The following is a 20,091-nucleotide window of genomic DNA, read 5'->3' as shown; positions in this document are numbered from 1 at the left end:
TCCGAACTTTTTGCTGAAAAAGTTTGGAATTCGGCAACCAGAACCGACCAAAATGCAATGGGACAGGAAATGGGCTTTAAAAGGCCGTGATTGGACCAGAACCATCAGTAAAAGCCAATTGAGGGGGCAGGAGAATGCTAGGAATGTGATTGGAGTTACTAGGGGGTCCAGAGGCCAATCATTAGTGAATACGCCCCCCAGTATATAAGATAGCCCCGCCAAATTCCTAGCATTGTAATACAGGGACGTGGAAGAGAGTGGAAGCAGTTCTGTTACTTCTGCTTCAAAGTGTCATTTAGCAATTTTTAGTGTGAGGAAAGGGATATCTAGTGTAGTTAGGGTGCTATTTTCCACTTTAGTTAGCTTTAATAATCTAGTTTCTGTAGGGAAAGTGTTAAGTGCCAGGGTGACCATAGTGTAGTGTAGGGTTAACTGACCAAACTCTTCCATGTCAGGGTGACCGCTATAGAGAAAAGATCATTTCTCTTAGGTCACTTATAGATTAGCGATATGGTGTAATGTTCTGGTACCTTTGGTACCCTAATTCCACTTTTCCTAAGTGTATGCGCCCCACCATTCTCTTTTGGTAAGGTGCGCATACACCTTTAAGACCGATGCTGTCATCACTAAACGCCGCTGGAGCGGCTATTTCAACCTCCGGCGGTCTCACTCACATGTTCGTTCAACGCCGCATAATCTGCCTTGAAGCTCTCATGCTTGCAAGCATACCTCGCTATCGGAACCACACTGCTGATCCCTGTATCCCGCTACCGGATCATCCGCTCTTGCCGAACCTCTCCTCTACTACATTGCTACTAGTGATAAGTACCCCACAGGGGAAACCTCTATAACCTTCATACTAAAGCTTACACTATCTAGCTCTGCATACTAAGGACTATTACTACATCTGCATTAACTAAGATTGCTAGCTCTTGAGCCTAATACCATCTGCTCTTGCACTGGGTTGGTCTATCCTGTATGTTCACCTGCTACTCTATCATCTGCTACCATATATGATTGCTTAACCTATCTGCATCCCATCTGCTACTATCTTACTTTCAAGAACATTCAGTGTCTGTCATCTACCATCTCTACCCAACCTGTCTCTTCAGCCTATCATCACTATATTACTATACATATAAGTCACTCTAGGAACATCTTATTGAGTGTGTGTATCTACTTGCTGAATTGAGACTATCCACACATGATGAGTCTTGGGAGTTGGGATTGGTGTCTCAGCGTTTCTCTACATGACTACTGAAGTGGAATATTTCTGCAGCTGTAAATCCACATTATACATAAAACGCAGGAGCGTTACAGATTGAACGAACCTCAAATGGATTCAGCAGAAATAACCACTCAGGTGACACAATTAAAACAGCAAGTAACTGCGTTAATACACGCACTTGCTGAATTAAGAGAAGAAAATCAGGCTCTGACGCAGCAGGTAACCAGACTGACACAACTTACCACTGCTCAGTCCCCTGAACCCAAAATAAATCCTCCTTTGGTATTTACAGGCGATTGCAAAAAATTTCGCGAATTTAAAAACGCATGTGAGTTACTTTTCTTGCTAAAACCCCGTACCTACCTTACTGATCACATTAAGGTTTGTACTATTATTTCTTACCTAACAGGCGATCCTCGGGCCTGGGCAGACTCTCCTTTTGAGAAAAACGATCAGCTTCTCAAATCCTATGCCTTATTTCTAGCAGAACTTACTAGCCTATATGATGATCCCAATAGGCAGAGTACTGCTGATCTTCAATTAAGGTCCTTGAAACAAGGTAGGAGACCTGTGGAAGACTTTGTCGCAGAATTCAAGAGATGGAGCCTTGATTCAGAATGGAATGATGCATCTCTGAAAACTCAATTTAGGCTTGGCCTATCAGAGGCCGTTAAAGACGAGCTCGCCCGAGCGGATCTGCCAAAAACCCTGGATGCATTGATACAACTCAGTATCACCATAGATAGAAGACTACGAGAAAGAAAGGCTGAAAAAATGGGAATGCCATTATCCAGTTCTTCTCGGATTTCGGCCAATGACCCCACTCCTATGGAGGTAGGAACCATACGCCCACCTCTATCAACTATGGAAAGAGCCAGAAGACGATCTGGTAATCTCTGCTTGTATTGTGCATCCCCGGATCACAAGATAAACGTCTGTCCCCTAGTCTACAAAAAGAAGGGTGAGTGTTCACATGTCCTCCTAGGGGGATTGACAACTTCAATTACTAACCCTTACCTTTTTGTTTGCTTAACATTACAGTGGGACCAGAACAGGATTACTACTAAGGCCATGATTGACACAGGATCTTGTGGAAATTATATTGACATACGTTTTGCTGCTTTAAATAAAGTCCCTATTATTTCTAAACCTAAACCTGTCTCAGTGAGTCTTATTAACGGTGTTCCTTTATCCTCTGGTCCGATCACTGATCAGACACAGGCACTCCTAGTCACTACTAACGGGTCTCATATGGAGACCACTACCTTCGATCTAATACCTTCACCCCACTTTCCCATTGTTTTGGGACTTCCCTGGTTACACACACATCAACCAACCATAGATTGGAAGGAACGGACCGTGGCCTTCCTCTCTTGCTATTGCGAGGGTACGTGTAACCTCCCGTCTTCCGGGAAGATCCTGTCTGTGGTGACAGATGAGATTGCACCACTATGTTATCAGGATCTCTCTGAGGTTTTTCTTGAGAAAAATGCTCAAGCACTACCTCCCCATCGAGACTATGATTGTAGTATTGATCTACTCCCAAATAGCAAATTGCCGTTCGGTCATGTTTATCCTCTTTCACAGGATGAACTTTCCCATCTCAAAGAATATTTGGATGAGAATTTGAAAAAAGGTTTTATTAGACCTTCCACTTCTTCCACAGCAGCAGGACTCTTTTTTGTCAGCAATAAGGACTCAAGTCTCAGGCCTATCATCGACTATAGGCAATTGAATGCTATTACAATAAAAGATCGCTATCCTCTACCGCTTATCCCTGAACTCATTGAGCAGGTGCGTGGAGCTACCTATTTTTCAAAATTGGACCTGAAAGGGGCATACAATCTCATTCGAATCCGTGATGGACACGAGTGGAAGACTGCATTCAGAACCAGATACGGATTGTTCGAATATCTTGTAATGCCATTCGGGCTATGCAACGCCCCTGCAGCCTTTCAACGATTTATAAACGATATTTTCAGAGACTTACTAGATGTCTGTGTTGTGGTATATCTGGACGATATACTTATATATTCACGATCCTTGTCTGAACACATAAGACATGTAAGACTAGTATTATCGAGATTGCTTGCACACAACCTATACGTGAAACTGAAAAAATGCTTGTTTCATAAAGAAGAGGTACTGTTTCTAGGCTACATCATATCCAAAACAGGAATCAAGATGGACATGAGTAAGATATCCTGCATTCAGGATTGGCCTACACCACCACCCGCAAGGCGCTACAGCGATTCCTTGGATTTTCTAATTTCTACAGGAAATTCATCAGGAACTTCTCTGCCATTGTGAGACCCCTCACACAGCTCACTAGCATTAAGAGACCATTCAAATGGTCAGATGAAGCAAATAAAGCTTTTCACCTGTTAAAGACAAGGTTTACTTCTGCTCCCATACTACGCCATCCAGACCCATCCCTCCAATACATTCTGGAAGTAGATGCGTCAAACATGGCAGTAGGAGCAATACTCTCCCAACGACCAACTAACACTTCACCACTCCATCCAGTCGCCTTCTTTTCTAAATCCTTAAGCAGTCCAGAGGTAAATTACCCCGTGGGTGAAAAGGAACTGCTTGCTATAAAATTGGGTCTGGAGAATTGGCGACATCTACTCGAAGGCACCCGATTACCAATACTTATATACACGGACCATAAAAATCTTCAATATCTTCAGACTAACAAAACTCTCTCTCACCGACAGGTACGATGGTCACTATTCTTTCTAAGGTTTAACTTCCTAGTGACCTACACACCTGCAGATAAGAACAAAAAGGCGGATGCACTATCACGACTAACTGAAGAAAACTACTTCGAAATCCCTTCCGTTCCTATAATACCTCACAAGCGTATTATTGGAGTTGTCCGTTCTTTGAAGGAAGAGGTTTTGCATGGTATAAGTTTGGATTCACCCCCACCACAACTAAATACCGATGCAGAAGGCTTCCTCTACTACAACGACAAACTTTACATACCACCTACCATGCGCACCAAGATCTTGGAATTATCGCATGATGTGCCTATGGCAGGACATATGGGTATGACAAAGACTCTTAATCTGATTACCAGACAATTCTGGTGGCCTGACATGAAAACATCTATACAAAAATTCGTCTCTTCATGCAATGTCTGTGCCAGGTCCAAAATTGACACTACGAGACCATCCGGTCTACTATGCAGTCTACCAATACCCCAAACTCCATGGGAAGTTGTGTCCTTGGACTTTATAGTAGAACTACCTCCTTCCAAAGGATTTAATACCATCTTGGTGTCAGTGGACCATCTGACAAAGATGGCACATTTCATTGCTATTCGCAGACTACCTTCGTCCAAACAAATGGCAGAACTCCTGATGAAACATGTCTTTAAGTTACATGGTATCCCAAAAACTCTTCTGTCTGACCGTGGATCACAATTTATTTCCAAGTTCTGGCAAGAACTATGTCACATACTACGAATTGAGCGGAAGCTCACTTCTCCTTACCATCCGCAGACCAACGGACAGACTGAAAGAGTCAACCAATGCATCGAGCAATATTTACGTTGTTACACTTCTTACCAACAGGATGATTGGGTGGATCTTCTCCCTCTGGCAGAATTTGCCTACAACAACGCAACCCACAGTACGACCAAGCAGAGTCCGTTCTACTTGAACTATGGGTTTCATCCCTCTATTCTTCCACCACGCATCCTTCCTTCAAATAACCCAGTAGCCTCAGACTATCTTACCCAAATAAAGGACTCTCTGGGTTTACTTAATACTACCATTGCACACGCTCATAGTCAACAAAAGAAGTACTATGATCTTCGCAGAAGACCTTCTCCTCAGTATGCTATTGGGGACCTCGTTTGGCTCTCAACAAAAAATTTAAGACTGAAAATCCCTAGCAAAAAGCTTGGACCTCTCTTCTTGGGACCTTTCCCAATCAAGAAACTTATTGGAAAAGCTGCAGTACAGCTTACATTGCCAATAGACCTCAAAATACATCCCATTTTCCATGTGTCCCTACTGAAGCCCCATGTTCCTGACCAAGGAATAAGGCCTACTATCCCACTTCCTCCTCCTGTACAAGTTGAAGGTGGAGAAGAATATGAGATAAAAGAGATTCTGGATTCTCGTATCCACAGAAGAAAACTTCAATACTTAGTTCGATGGAAGAACTATGGGCCCCAAGACGACACCTGGCTAAACACCTCTGACATACATGCCCCTAGATTAATCCGCAACTTTCATGCGAAGTACCCAGACAAACCAGCTCCAGAGGCCTTCAGGAGCCGGCCTTAAGGGGGGGGTACTGTAATGTTCTGGTACCTTTGGTACCCTAATTCCACTTTTCCTAAGTGTATGCGCCCCACCATTCTCTTTTGGTAAGGTGCGCATACACCTTTAAGACCGATGCTGTCATCACTGAGCGCCGCTGGAGCGGCTATTTCAACCTCCGGCGGTCTCACTCACATGTTCGTTCAATGCCGCATAATCTGCCTTGAAGCTCTCATGCTTGCAAGCATACCTCGCTATCGGAACCACGCTGCTGATCCCTGTATCCCGCTACCGGATCATCCGCTCTTGCCGAACCTCTCCTCTACTACATTGCTACTAGTGATAAGTACCCCACAGGGGAAACCTCTATAACCTTCATACTAAAGCTTACACTATCTAGCTCTGCATACTAAGGACTATTACTACATCTGCATTAACTAAGATTGCTAGCTCTTGAGCCTAATACCATCTGCTCTTGCACTGGGTTGGTCTATCCTGTATGTTCACCTGCTACTCTATCATCTTCTACCATACATGATTGCTTAACCTATCTGCATCCCATCTGCTACTATCTTACTTTCAAGAACATTCCTTTCAAGTGTCTGTCATCTACCATCTCTACCCAACCTGTCTCTTCAGCCTATCATCACTATATTACTATACATATAAGTCACTCTAGGAACATCTTATTGAGTGTGTGTATCTACTTGCTGAATTGAGACTATCCACACATGATGAGTCTTGGGAGTTGGGATTGGTGTCTCAGCGTTTCTCTACATGACTACTGAAGTGGAATATTTCTGCAGCTGTAAATCCACATTATACATAAAACGCAGGAGCGTTACATATGGCTTCTAGCCTGTCAGCCTGCTTTTTACTGCAGGCGTTCATAGGGCTTTTTTTAGGACATGTTTGGAGGTAGGCATGACATCTGAACTTCTGTGTATGGGTATATATACACACACACATGTCTGTATATATACACATACATATATATAGGTGTGAAAGTAGCAGAACACTATGCTTGCGCTAATGAAATAATTAACAGGCATATGTCTCCGCTCCTATCACACCTATATATGTGTATGTGTATAAATACATTTAAGTGTGTGTGTATATATATACCCCTATACAGAAGTTCAGATGTTTTGCCTGCCTCCAAAGACCCCAAAAAAATTGCCCAAAAAAAATGCCCAGGTCTGTATAGGGGTATATATACGCACACACTGATATGTATTTATACACATACACACATATAGGTGTGAAAGGAGAGAAGCCATATGGGTGTTAATTATTTCATTAGCGCAAGTATAGTGTTCTGCTACTTTCACACCTATATATGTGTATGTGTATATATACAGACATGTGTGTGTGTGTGTATACCCATACACAGAAGTTCTGATGTTATGCCTGCCTCCAATAACCCCCAAAAAATGCCCAAAAAAACGCTTGCTACAAAACCGGCAAGGTGTGAAAATAGCGGAGCCATATCCCTGTTCTATATTAATTCTAATACAAACTATCTTTTTCTTTCTGGTTCTGGACATGCTACAGAGCTGAAACTTCACAGGTACACTTTTTAGACCCCCCCCCCCCCCCCCAGACACTAAATCCAAAGAAATCTCTTTTTTTTTCAATAATTTTTTCAATAATTGTCTCTCTATCAAAAATGACAATTTTTAAGAACTTTTTTTGTGTGATTAATGGGGCATGACCCAGAACCCTAGGCACTTTTTAGGGGCATTTATTGGGTTTTAGGGCTTCAAAATTGTGTTTTTTGATTCCAGAAGTTCGGGTCCCATTGATTTCAATGGGGTTCTGAAATCCAAACCGAACTTTCAGGAAATTCGGGTGTTCTGGTCGAACCAAACTTTTCAAAAGTTCGATCATCCCTAGTTACCACTAATGATACTATCTTCATCAGAAAATTATTGGATATGGCCACTTATCATCCCCTCAAATAGTTTACAAACTATTGAAGTAAGACAAACTGGCCTGTAGTTTCCTAATATACATCTTGGCCCTTTTTTGAATCTTGGTACCTTGCCAGCTTTCAGCCAGTCTGATGGTACCATTCCAGTCAGTAATATGTCTGTAAAGATTAGGAATATTGGTCTAGCTATGACCTGGCTTAGTTCTCTGAGGACTCTCAGGTGCAATCCATGTGGCCCTTGTAATTTATTCACATTAAGTTTTTAAAGTCTTTTAAGAAAGCTAGCTTCCGTCAGCCACAAGGGTCCTTGGTGTGTTGATAATTCTATCAAGGAAAATAACATATTTAATAAGCCTTTTCCTTGTCACTAGGGATGATCGAACGGTTCGGGTCGACCATCGGTTCGACCCGAACATTGGCTGTTCGAGGTTCGGCCGAATTTAGAACTTTTTGCCCAAAAAGTTCGGAATTCGGCAACCAGAACCGACCAAAATGCAGTGGGACAGGAAATGGGCTTTAAAAGCCCATGATTGGACCAGAACCATTAGCAAAAGCCAATTGAGGGGGCAGGAGAATGCTAGGAATTGGAGTGACTAGGGGGTCCATAGGCCAATCATTAGTGAATATGCCCCCCAGTATATAAGATAGCCCCCGCCAAATTCCTAGCATTGTTATACAGGGACATGGAAGAGAGTGGAAGCAGTTCTGTGACTTCTGCTACAAAGTGTCATTTAGCATTTATTAGTGTGAGGAAAGGGATATCTAGTGTAGTTAGGGTGCTCTTTTACACTTTAGTTAGATGCAAACATTTAGTTTCTGTAGGGAAAGTGTTAAGTGCCAGGGTGACCATAGTGTAGTGTAGGGTGAACTGACAGTGACTGCTATGGCAGGGTGACCAAACCCTTCCATATCAGGTTGACCGCTATAGAGAAAAGCTAGTTTCTCTGAAGTCACTTTCGCTGCAGTAATATGGCTTCTTGCCGGTCAGCTTGCTTTTTGGCTGCAGGCATTTATAGGGATTTTTTGAGCACATGTTTGGAGTCAGGCATGACATCTGAACATGTGTATAGGGGGTATATATACACACCCATGTATGTATATATACACCTGCACATATATAGGTGTGAAAGGAGCAGAAAACACTACTTGCGCTAATGAAATAATTAACACCAATATAGTTACGCTCCTATCACACCTATATATGTCTAAGTGTAAAATACATATAAGTATGTGTGTATATATACCACTATACACACGTTCAGATGTTTTGCCTGCCTCCAAAGAACCCAAAAAAATGCCCAAAAAAACGCTAGCGCCAAAAAAAAAAAAACGCCCAGGTGTGTTGTTGCAAGCATTTTTTGGGGGTTTTTGGAGGCAGGCAAAACATCTGAACTTGTGTATAGTGGTATATATACACACATACTTATATGTATTTTACACTTAGACATATATAGGTGTTATAGGAGCGGAGCCATATTAGTGTAAATGATTTAATTAGCGCAAGCATATATTTCTGCTACTATCACCCCTATATATGTCTAGGTGTATATATACATATAAGTATGTGTGTATATATACCCGTATACACAAGTTCAGATGTTTTGCCTGCCTCCAAAGAACCCCAAAAAAACGCTAGCACCAAAAAAAAAAAAAACGACCAGGTGTGTTGTTGCAGGCATTTTTTGGGGGTTTTTGGAGGCAGGCAAAACATCTGAACTTGTGTATACGGGTATATATACACACATACTTATATGTATATATACACCATGAATCCCCTGAAGAAGCCAAGTGAGCGTAACGCGTAGAGCCGCTAAACCGGAAGTGACGTATATACGCGGAAGTGAGGACTGCGATCTTCCCTGTCTGCAAACCAAAGGCGCATATTTTGAGCGGTATATATTCACTGGCCACCTGGAGAGTATAGAAGCCTGATCCATCTAAGGCAGATTGAATACCATCATTGATTGAAAAACAAGGAAGGAGAGGCGAGGAGCCCTGAGTATTTTACATAAGGCGCATGATCTGATATATGGAGGTGAGCGATTAGCACACCCAGAGGGGTACACGAGTGAGAAGAAGCACCCCATTTATTTAATACGGTGTTAGGTGGAGGGTTTATACCTCTATGAAATTTCTTTCCTCTGAATACAGTATTGGAATATTTATTTTTCACCTTTGAACTTTTTTTGGTCACCTGCGGCATTTTATAAAGGACTGTGTGATTTTATGCACTTTTTTGTTCAATGCACTGAGCACTATACTTGTCACTTTATTAATCATATGTCTTTATACAAGTTTTATTGAGATGAGAGTGTTAACTTTATTATTTATTTAACTTATTGATTAGACTAATGCACTTTACACCTGACGTACCTTTATACAAACAAATATCACTATTCATTTTTCCTATTTTTGAGGGACCTTAATTTATACAAATAATCATATTCACTAATTCACATCTAAGCTGCACTTAAGCATTTATGCAAAGACTAGTCATATCACTTTCCAGAAGCGCAGTATCCCCCACCCCTTATTATTATTTTTTTGGGTTCTTTGGAGGCAGGAAAAACATCTGAACTTGTGTAAAGTGGTATATATACACACATACTTATATGTATTTTACACTTTGACATATATAGGTGTTATAGGAGCGGAGCCATATTAGTGTAAACTACTTCATTAGCGCAAGCATATATTTCTGCTACTATCACACCTATATATGTCTAGGTGTATATATACATATAAGTATGTGTGTATATATATACCCGTATACACAAGTTCAGATGTTTTGCCTGCCTGAAAAGACCCCAAAAAATGCCCAAAAAAACGCTTGCTACTAAACCGGCAAGGTGTGAAAAGAGAGAAGCCACTAACCTGTTCTATAAGTGACAAAATACAAACAATCTTTTTTTATGGTTCTGGACATGCTACCGAGCTGAAACTTCACAGGTACACTTTTTAGACCCCCCCCCCCCCCCCAGATACTAAATCCAAAGAAATGTTTTTTTTTTTAATTTTTTTTTTTTTCAATAATTGGCTCTCTATCAAAAATGACAATTTTTAAGAACTTTTTTTTGTGTGATTAATAGTCCCTGGGGTATGACCCAGAACCCTAGGCACTTTTTAGGGGCATTTATTGGGTTTTAGGGCTTCAAAATGGTGTTTTCTGATTACCGAAGTTCGGGTCCCATTGATTTCAATGGGGTTCTGAAATATGGGCCGAACTTTCGGGATGTTCGGATGTTCTGGCCGAACCAAACTTTTGAAATGTTCGATCATCCCTACTTGTCACTTGTATTCAACTTTCCCTGACTATACTTTATGGGGCCAATATGCTTCTACCTTGCCTTTTTACTATTCATATATTTTAATATTTGTTTGGGATTCTTTTTACTTTCCTCCGCTATGTATCTCTCGTGGTCCATTTGCGCTGCCTTGAATGTGCTCTTACATTTCATATTACATTCTTTGCACTGATGGAATTCTGACGATGTTCCTTTTGTCTTTATATTTTTTAAAGAACAGTTTTTTTTCTCTTTAATGTACCTTTTTACACTCAAATGTAGCCACTCAGGTTTAACCTTAGTTCTTTTATATTTTTTGCCTATTGGAATACACTGGCTGATGCCAATTATTTAAAACGTTTTTACAGCACTCTCACTTTTCCCTCATGTTTTTTGTTTCTAAAATATCTTCCCCATTTATTGTCATGAAGCTCAGTTTGGTAAAGTTGGCTCTCTTGAAATGTAATATTTAATTGAATGTAATGTAATTACAAACTTTTTAGTTTTTATAATTATATCCCTTTTACTTTTTTACTTTTGTAATCTGTCAGCCATTTACATGTTATTGTAGGAAATCATATACGTAGAATAAGATTGTATTTATTTATTTTTTAGATTTTATTTTTGAATGGGAAAAGCAGAAAATCCTTAAAACTTTCTCCATGGATCTTTGTTTTTCCTAACATAGATGTCATATATAACTGGGACACTTGTTGATATGGGATACATATTATTTGCACTTATCATAGGATTATAGAGCATTGCTTTGTTGGGTTATATTATTTATGAATTGTTTAATATGTAATTAAATACTTATTTATGCATGTTTTATATTTATATTTTGCACATGTAGAAATATCAATGTTTAATTTCACTAATATTTCACTAATTAGGTAGCTATTTCATAGGTTATTGGTGAGTGCACATTGTTTGGAATATACAAATAACAGTAAAAATACTAAAAGTGACCATCAACATTTGTCCCCTATTGATTTCAATACAAATTGATAGTAAATTTACCGATTTTAAATACATGCATGGAATTGGAGTCAATCCGAATTTTGGCTACATAGTACTTGCTCTCCAATTCAAGGAGAGCAAAAAATCAATTATATTTTCCATTCATTGGTACTTTAACAGCTTATCATTTTCAAATATTATTCTGCCTTGTAATACAACTAAAAATCAAATTTTTGTTTTTCCCATTCATTGGGCTTTTAACTATGTACTCTTATCCTTTTTTTCTATTTCAGGTTTTCTTTGTGGCCACAGGTCTTTGCTATTCTGCAAATGATCCGGATTTTCTTATATATAGAGAAATAGCATCAAGGAGCTTTGGACACGTCTTTCAAGTTGATGCAGCTGATTTAAATATGGTGAGTGTTTATTTATTTATCATTATATCCAAATATTATTGACAATAATTAAAATGTGCATAGAGTCCAATCCAAGAGAAAATTTGTGCAGTTTTTATGAAAAAAAGTGCAAGCATGTAGACACTTTTCATGGTGCCGGAACCACTGTGCTGTGCCACCCTCTTGTGTTCCCACACTCACCACCAATTGTTGAGTCTTAAGCTAAGCTATAAGAGTCACTATGCATTTGAATGAGAGTATCCTGGTCTTGGGCTTTGTTTTCCTCAATCCTCTTCTGCTCCTCTGGTATGGTGGTTGGATTCAGTAGTGAATATTCATTTCATATAAAAAGGATTATAAAGAGATCCATTTTTTATTATTATTATTATTATTCCTTAAAAACAAGTTACACCCACAAAAGAACGATGTACAAAGGCACAAAATGCCGGACCAGAAATGCCACCGCAGGGTGTGCTTTATTGGCCAGATTTGATGTCAATGGAAGTCACCGCTTAACATGTCCCCCTCCCCCCCCCCCCCCCCCCCCGCCAGTGCATCTTCTTAAGCTAGAAATGCCAGTGATTGGATATACTTTTATATCACTCACCACTCCCACTGCTCTAATGTAACCACCTACTACGCCCTACACATGATGTAATTTCCACCTTCCCCTACCGCCATATTGAAAGTTTGTATTGGGTGCATGTTGCTTCGTATTAACCACTTAAGCCCCGGAAGATTTTACCCCCTTCCTGACCAGGGTTTTTTTTGCGATTTTTTACTGCGTGATTTTAACGGACAATTGCGCGGTCGTACGACGCTGTACCTAAACGAATTTTACGTCCTTTTTTTCCCACAAACACAGCTTTCTTTTGGTGGTATTTGATCACCTGTGCAATTTTTTTATCATGCGCTATAAACAAAAAAAGAGCATAAATTTTGCAAAAATAACAATATTTTTCACTTTTTTTTATATGAAATTCCCCCCAAAAAAATGTAAAAATCAAAATTGTTTAACATTTTCGGCCAATTTGTTTTATGCTACATATGTTAGATAAAAAAAATCGCAAAAAGCGTATTTTGATTGGTTTGCGCAAAAGTTATCGCGTTTACTAACAAAGGGAAAGAGTTTTGTCATTTTTGGTGTTTTTTTTTAACGACTAATGGCGGCGATCTGCAATTTTTTTTGCGGGACTGCGACATTGCGGCGGACAGATCGGACCCTTGACTGACATTTTTGACACTTTTGGGGGTACCAGTGACATTACTGCAGTAATCAGTGCTATACATATGCACTGTTACTGTAAAAATGAAACTGGCAGGAAAGGGGTTAACTGTATTCGAGAGGGAGGGGTTAAGTGTGTCCTAGGGGCGTGTTTCTAACTGTGATGGGACATGTCTCCTATTGTAAAAACAGAGATCAATGGTTCTACATAGTAGAACCGTCTGATCTTCATTTTTACACAGGGGAGAATGACAGGCGGCTTGTTTACATAAGCCGCCCGCCTTTCTCCCGCTCTACCGACGATCGTAGTGTGACCGGCGGACATCGGGTCCGCCGGTCAAATGCGCGGACTCCTCTGTGAATGAGCCGGGGCGGGCGCGCGCTCGCCCGCTATTGGTTCAAAAGCCGGTCACAGGCTAGCGACGTAGATCTACGTCACTCTGCCTGGCCGGGGCTGACTGCCGCAGTAAATATACTGTGCGCAGTCGGCAAGCGGTTAAATAGTGATGAGCCATTCTAACACCTGGATATGTTTATTTGTGAACCATTCCATTGTAGATTTTGCTTTATGTTTTGGATCTTTGTCTTGTTGGAAGACAAATCTCCGTCCCAGTCTCAGGTCTTTTGCAGACTCCATCAGGTTTTCTTCCAGAATGGTCCTGTATTTGGCTCCATCCATCTTCCCATCAATTTTAACCATCTTCCCTGTCCCTGCTGAAGAAAAGCAGGCCCAAACCATGATGCTGCCACCACCATGTTTGACAGTGGGAATGGTGTGTTCAGGGTGATGAGCTGTTTTGCTTTTACGCCAAACATAACATTTTGCATTGTTGCCAAAAAGTTCGACTTTGGTTTCATCTGACCAGAGCACCTTCTTACACATGTTTGGTGTGTCTCCCAGGTGGCTTGTGGCAAACTTTAAACGACACTTTTTATGGATATCTTTAAGAAATGGCTTTCTTCTTGCCACTCTTCCATAAAGGCCAGATTTGTGCAATATACGACTGATTGTTGTCCTATGGACAGAGTCTCCCACCTCAGCTGTAGATCTCTGCAGTTCATCCAGAGTGATCATGGGCCTCTTGGCTGCATCTCTGATCAGTCTTCTCCTTGTATAATCTGAAAGTTTAGAGGAACGACCAGGTCTTCGTAGATTTGCAGTGGTCTGATACTCCTTCCATTTCAATATCATCGCTTGCACAGTGCTCCTTGGGATGTTTAAAGCTTGGGAAATCTTTTTGTATCCAAATCCAGGTTTAAACTTCTCCACAACAGTATCTCGGACCTGCCTGGTGTGTTTCTTGTTCTTCATGATGCTCTCTGCGTTTTAACCGCCTTAGCGGTAAACCCGAGCGTGACTCGGGGTAGGAATTTTCTGCTATTAGCGGTATCCCCGAGTCACGCTCGGGGTCAATGGGCAGAGCGTGCAGACAGCGCAGCGGAGCTTCTCTTACCTGATCCTGGCGATCCAGCGATGAGCTCTCATTGCTGTGACCGCCAGCGAGATCTCCGCCGCTCGTCTGTCGGTAGGAGGACTTCCTAGTTCCGTTCCCTGCAGCAGCAATGCTGCATGGGAGCGGAACTAGGGAGGGAAATTCAAAAAAAAAAAAAAACGTTGCACAAAACACATAACACATTTTATATTATATATATGCATATATATATATATATATATATGCATATATATATATATATGCATATATATATATGCATATATATATATATATATATATATATATATATATATATGCAAATATATATATTGTAACAGGAAGTCAGCTAAATCTGGGAATGTAGTCACAGGAAGGAGATACATTTCCACCTGATTTAGAAAGTCCATTAATTAATTTAGGGTGTTGGCTACAGAGCTAGCCAGCAGGAAGTTGAAAGGCCTTCACCTGTTCAGAATGAGGGAGTTAAGGCTCTATAATTTGTTCAGAGAAAGTCCTATTGTTTGCTGCCTCCAGAAGCTGCATCCTGAAGCCATGTGGGCTGGGAGCAGGAGGACAGTCAGCGTGTGCCTCCCGACAGGATGTGTGGGCCTGGGAGAAGACCCCCCGGAGTGATGTGTGCCCGGGACGGTAACCAAGGGTGAATACGTCTCAAAGGTGAGAAGACGAACTGTTGATGTGAAAGAAACAAAAGGACTGTGTTTGCCCTGTGAAGCTATTATAAAAGGACTATTGAGTGTCCGCTGTAGGACAAGGAAGTCTGCCCGACGGTAGGTTGGAAACAGACACTTAGGCAGGTTCCAGTTGTGAGAAGGTAGCCGCCCACAGAGGCAAGGATTTATTTTGTTTTATTTTATTTTGATGTTTTGCTGCATGCACTTGTTTGAAGAAATTGGACCTAATAAACCAAACTATTGTTTTCAACCACTCCTCGGCTATCTCCCTGTGTGCCGACCCCCCCCCAAAGGGGTCACCCATACGCCTACCACCGAGCTAATCCCTTACATACAGTGGGTACGGAAAGTATTCAGACCCCCTTAAATTTTTCACTCTTTGTTATATTGCAGCCATTTGCTAAAATCATTTAAGTTCATTCTTCTTCCTCATGAATGTACACATAGCACCCCATACTGACAGAAAAACACAGAATTGTTGACATTGTTGCAGATTTATTAAAAAAGAAAAACTGAAATATCACATGGTCCTAAGTATTCAGACCCTTTGCTGTGACACTCCTATATTTAACTCAGGTGCTTTCCATTTCTTCTGATCATCCTTGAGATGGTTCTACACCTTCATTTGAGTCCAGCTGTGTTTGATTATACTGATTGGACTTGATTAGGAAAGCCACACACCTGTCTATATAAGACCTTCCAGATCACAATGCATGTCAGAGCAAATGAGAATCATGAGGTCAAAGGAACTGCCTGAAGAGCTCAGAGACAGAATTGTGGCAAGGCACAGATCTGGCCAAGGTTACAAAAAGATTTCTGCTGCACTTAAGGTTCCTAAGAGCACAGTGGCCTCCATAATCCTCAAATGGAAGACGTTTGGGACGACCAGAACCCTTCCTAGAGCTGGCCGTCCGGCCAAACTGAGCTATCGGGGGAGAAGAGCCTTGGTGAGAGAGGTAAAGAAGAACCCAAAGATCACTGTGGCTGAGCTCCAGAGATGCAGTCAGGAGATGGGAGAAAGTTGTAGAAAGTCAACCATCACAGCAGCCCTCCACCAGTCGGGGCTTTATGGCAGAGTGGCCCGACGGAAGCCTCTCCTCAGTGTAAGACACATGAAAGCCCGCATGGAGTTTGCTAAAAAAACACCTGAAGGACTCCAAGATGGTGAGAAATAAGATTCTCTGGTCTGATGAGACCAAAATAGAACTTTTTGGCCTTAATTCTAAGCGGTATGTGTGGAGAAAACCAGGCACTGCTCATCACCTGTCCAATACAGTCCCAACAGTGAAGCATGGTGGTGGCAGCATCATGCTGTGGGGGTGTTTTTCAGCTGCAGGGACAGGACGACTGTTTGCCATCGAGGGAAAGATGAATGCGGCCAACTACAGGGATATCCTGGACAAAAACCTTCTCCAGAGTGCTCTGGACCTCAGACTGGGCCGAAGGTTTACCTTCCAACAAGACAATGACCCTAAGCACACAGCTAAAATAACGAAGGAGTGGCTTCACAACAACTCCGTGACTGTTCTTGAATGGCCCAGCCAGAGCCCTGACTTAAACCCAATTGAGCATCTCTGGAGAGACCTAAAAATGGCTGTCCACCAACGTTTACCATCCAACCTGACAGAACTGGAGAGGATCTTCAAGGAGGAATGGCAGAGGATCCCCAAATCCAGGTGTGAAAGACTTGTTGAATCTTTCCCAAAAAGACTCCTGGCTGTATTAGATCAAAAGGGGGCTTCTACTAAATACTGAGCAAAGGGTCTGAATACTTAGGACCATGTGATATTTCAGTTTTTCTTTTTTAATAAATCTGCAACAATGTCAACAATTCTGTGTTTTTCTGTCAGTATGGGGTGCTATGTGTACATTCATGAGGAAGAAGAATGAACCTAAATGATTTTAGCAAATGGCTGCAATATAACAAAGAGTGAAAAATTTAAGGGGGTCTGAATACTTTCCGTACCCACTGTATGGTGGAGGTATGCAGTGGGCATAAGCAGAGATCCCTGCAAGGAAGTGCAAATGTTTGATGAACTTTATCTGGTGCATGAGATTGCACAATCTATGTGTGCAGGAGAGAAGATCCTGACAGAAAAAAAAAAAAAAATTTTTTGATGAACTTTGTTGTGTCTGGTGCAAGTGACTGCACAAACTGTGTGCGCAGGAAAAGAGATCCTGCAAGAGAGAGAAAAACTACATGTGTTGAAGAGACAGTGGTCTGAAAATTGTTTGCTGGACTGTGAAAAATTTGTTTGTGGAGTTATTGAAGATGGGGCGGTCCAAACGCCTGAAAAATGCAAAGATAGATGAAATGAGAGACCGGATTCTATGGATGGAGGGGATGTTGCCGTCTGAACCAGCCCCATCCATGCCTAAAAAGAGTCTACTAAAGAGGAAGGTTGTTGTCCCTAGCAACACTGATGAAACTGCTATGGAGACGCAGTGTGCTCAGATGAAAAGTAAACTCAAAATGGAGGAGATGTTGAAACATCTGATTATATCAAATGCAGCTCAACAGCAAGCAAATGCAGCTCAACAGCAGGCAAATGCGGATTTTCAGCAGAGCTTTGCAGCTCAACAAAAGGCTCATCAAGAGAGCATGGCAGGCTGGAAACAGAGACGCCAGCAGCCAATGGAGGCCATCGGTTTGGAGGAAACCGAGTATGTGTGCAGGGCTGAGTTGGATGCCTTGCAACGGAAAATGGAAGAAAAGGAACAAGCCGTGGAATTGCTTAAGATGGAGCATAGAAACTTGCAGGAAACGAATGAACTACTCAAGTCTCATGTGTCACAGTGGGAAGAAACCACTGCTCTTCTTTTGGTCGAGTTGCAAAAATGTCAAGACACTATAAAGGAGAAAGATACCATCCTCATGGAAAAGGAAATTGAAATTCAGACTTTGCAGAAGCAAAGCATGTGTGAAATGTTGGAGTTGCGTAATCAGCTGGAAAAAAGTCTTCAGTGTTTGGAAGTTACAAAAATAGACCTGCAGGAGTCGCAGGAACAGAATGTCGCTCTGAAAACGACATTGTCTCTCAGCGACAACGAGAAAAGTGAAAGAGAGGCTAAATTACTGAGTACTGTGTATGAGCTCACCACTTTGAGCAATGTGGTAGATGAATTACGTGCAGACTGTGAAAGTTGGAAAGGTGAAGCCCAACGTTTCCAGCAGCAGTTAAAGGAGAAAGAAGCCTGTGTGGCAGAATTACAGTCTCATTCCCAGAAACTAGCCAATGAGGTGAAGGCTCTTATGCAGGGAAAAGGAGATTGTGAACATAAGAGGGAAAAAGTAGAGGCACAGCTTCTGGAATCGCAAGTCCAGGTGTCAGAAGGTGACCGATTGTGTGCTAAGCTGTCAGAGAAGGCAAACCGATTGCAGGTTGAGTTGGACAGTGTCACAAATCGGCTTTCTCAAGCAGACCGCAAATCTAGAGAAATTGCGGAAGATTTTTCTATCTTGGAATCGCAGCTGCAAGACACGCAGGAACTCTTACAGGAAGAGAGGTGTCAAAGGCTGAGTTTTAGCACAAAGCTCAAACAAATGGAAGATGAGAAAAATGGCTTCCTGGAACAATTAAAAGAGGAGGCGGAAGCAAAGAAAAACCTATCAGAGCAAGTCGCAACATTGCAAGCTCAGATAGCGGATATGAAAAAACGCATGGAAGAAAGCGTTGGTTCATTACAGTGTGTTGAAGATGTGAAAAAGAAGTTTGATCAGATGCTTGGTGAAGAGAAGACTGTGTCTGCAAAATATGCAGAAGAACGCGCACGTGCAGAAACGGAGGTGCGTGATAACGAGAGCAAAGCCCTGTTCTTGGCTCGCTCTTTGGAGGAAGCTCTAGAGTGTAAGGCTGAACTAGAAAGTGTTAAACAGCTGCGTACAGAAATGGAAGAATTGGTCAGCTCCAAGGATGATGTTGTGAAAAGCGTTCAGGAGCTAGAAAAGTCTAAGCGAGCCTTAGAACAGCAACTAGAAGAGATGAAGATTCCGTTGCAGGAACTGGAAGAGGAATTCCAGGCAACAGAGGATCTGTCCCAAAGAGGGGATAGTGTGCCTGATGCAGTTTTTAAAAGGATCAGTGTTTTGGGGTCTGTCCTGAGTGAGCCTCAGAAATGTGACGACATGTGGCTTGAATCACCCCTTTGGAATAAACCGTTCCTTCAAAAACTTCAAGCATTGGAAAATGTATCATTAGAACTTCAGCAAACAAAGGAGCTGAGTAAGAAATGTGGTGATTTCTCAGTTCAGGCTGAAAACCTAGTGGAGAAAACTAAGGCTGTTGGTGAAAACGTGAAGCAAATGAATAAGTGCCTTTCAGGGAGTGTTTCCAAAATGGAACTGGTGAAAGACGGGTGGCAGAAGTTTGATCGTGATCTTGAGATGCATTCCATGTGGAATTCAGATAGAGAAAAAGAACTAGGTGACCTTGAGCGGTCAAATAGTTCAGCAGAAAGTGCATTGAAGAAACCTGTAAAAGAATGTGTTGCAGTTCCATGCTTCTTCACTGATGCAGAGAGGAGGTCTATAATGGATACCACCCAGATCGCTGGGTTCAACTGTGTTGTTGCCTTTGACCCCTATGTTGGTGGAAGGAAAGTTGATGATGTTCTGGTTGGCTTCTTCTGTGAAGAGTTTGGCAAGAAATATAAACTCAATATCA

At 41.6% G+C, this 20,091-nt stretch overlaps 1 protein-coding gene across 1 annotated transcript in view; it reads left to right on the top strand.

The window, feature by feature from the left end:
• Positions 1-20,091, top strand: part of LOC309551301 (uromodulin-like) — a gene marked incomplete at its 3' end in the record, with an annotated part of 100,047 nt that overhangs the window by 20,588 nt on the left and 59,368 nt on the right. The window contains 1 exon segment of the mRNA XM_082251832.1: positions 11,976-12,098. Within this exon segment, the coding sequence (XP_082107958.1) occupies positions 11,976-12,098 (123 nt within the window).

Source organism: Pelophylax lessonae, assembly GCF_965119305.1.
Source record: "Pelophylax lessonae genome assembly, chromosome: 3".
Lineage (NCBI taxonomy): Eukaryota > Metazoa > Chordata > Amphibia > Anura > Ranidae > Pelophylax > Pelophylax lessonae.
This window is presented reverse-complemented; position numbering and strand designations above follow the sequence as displayed.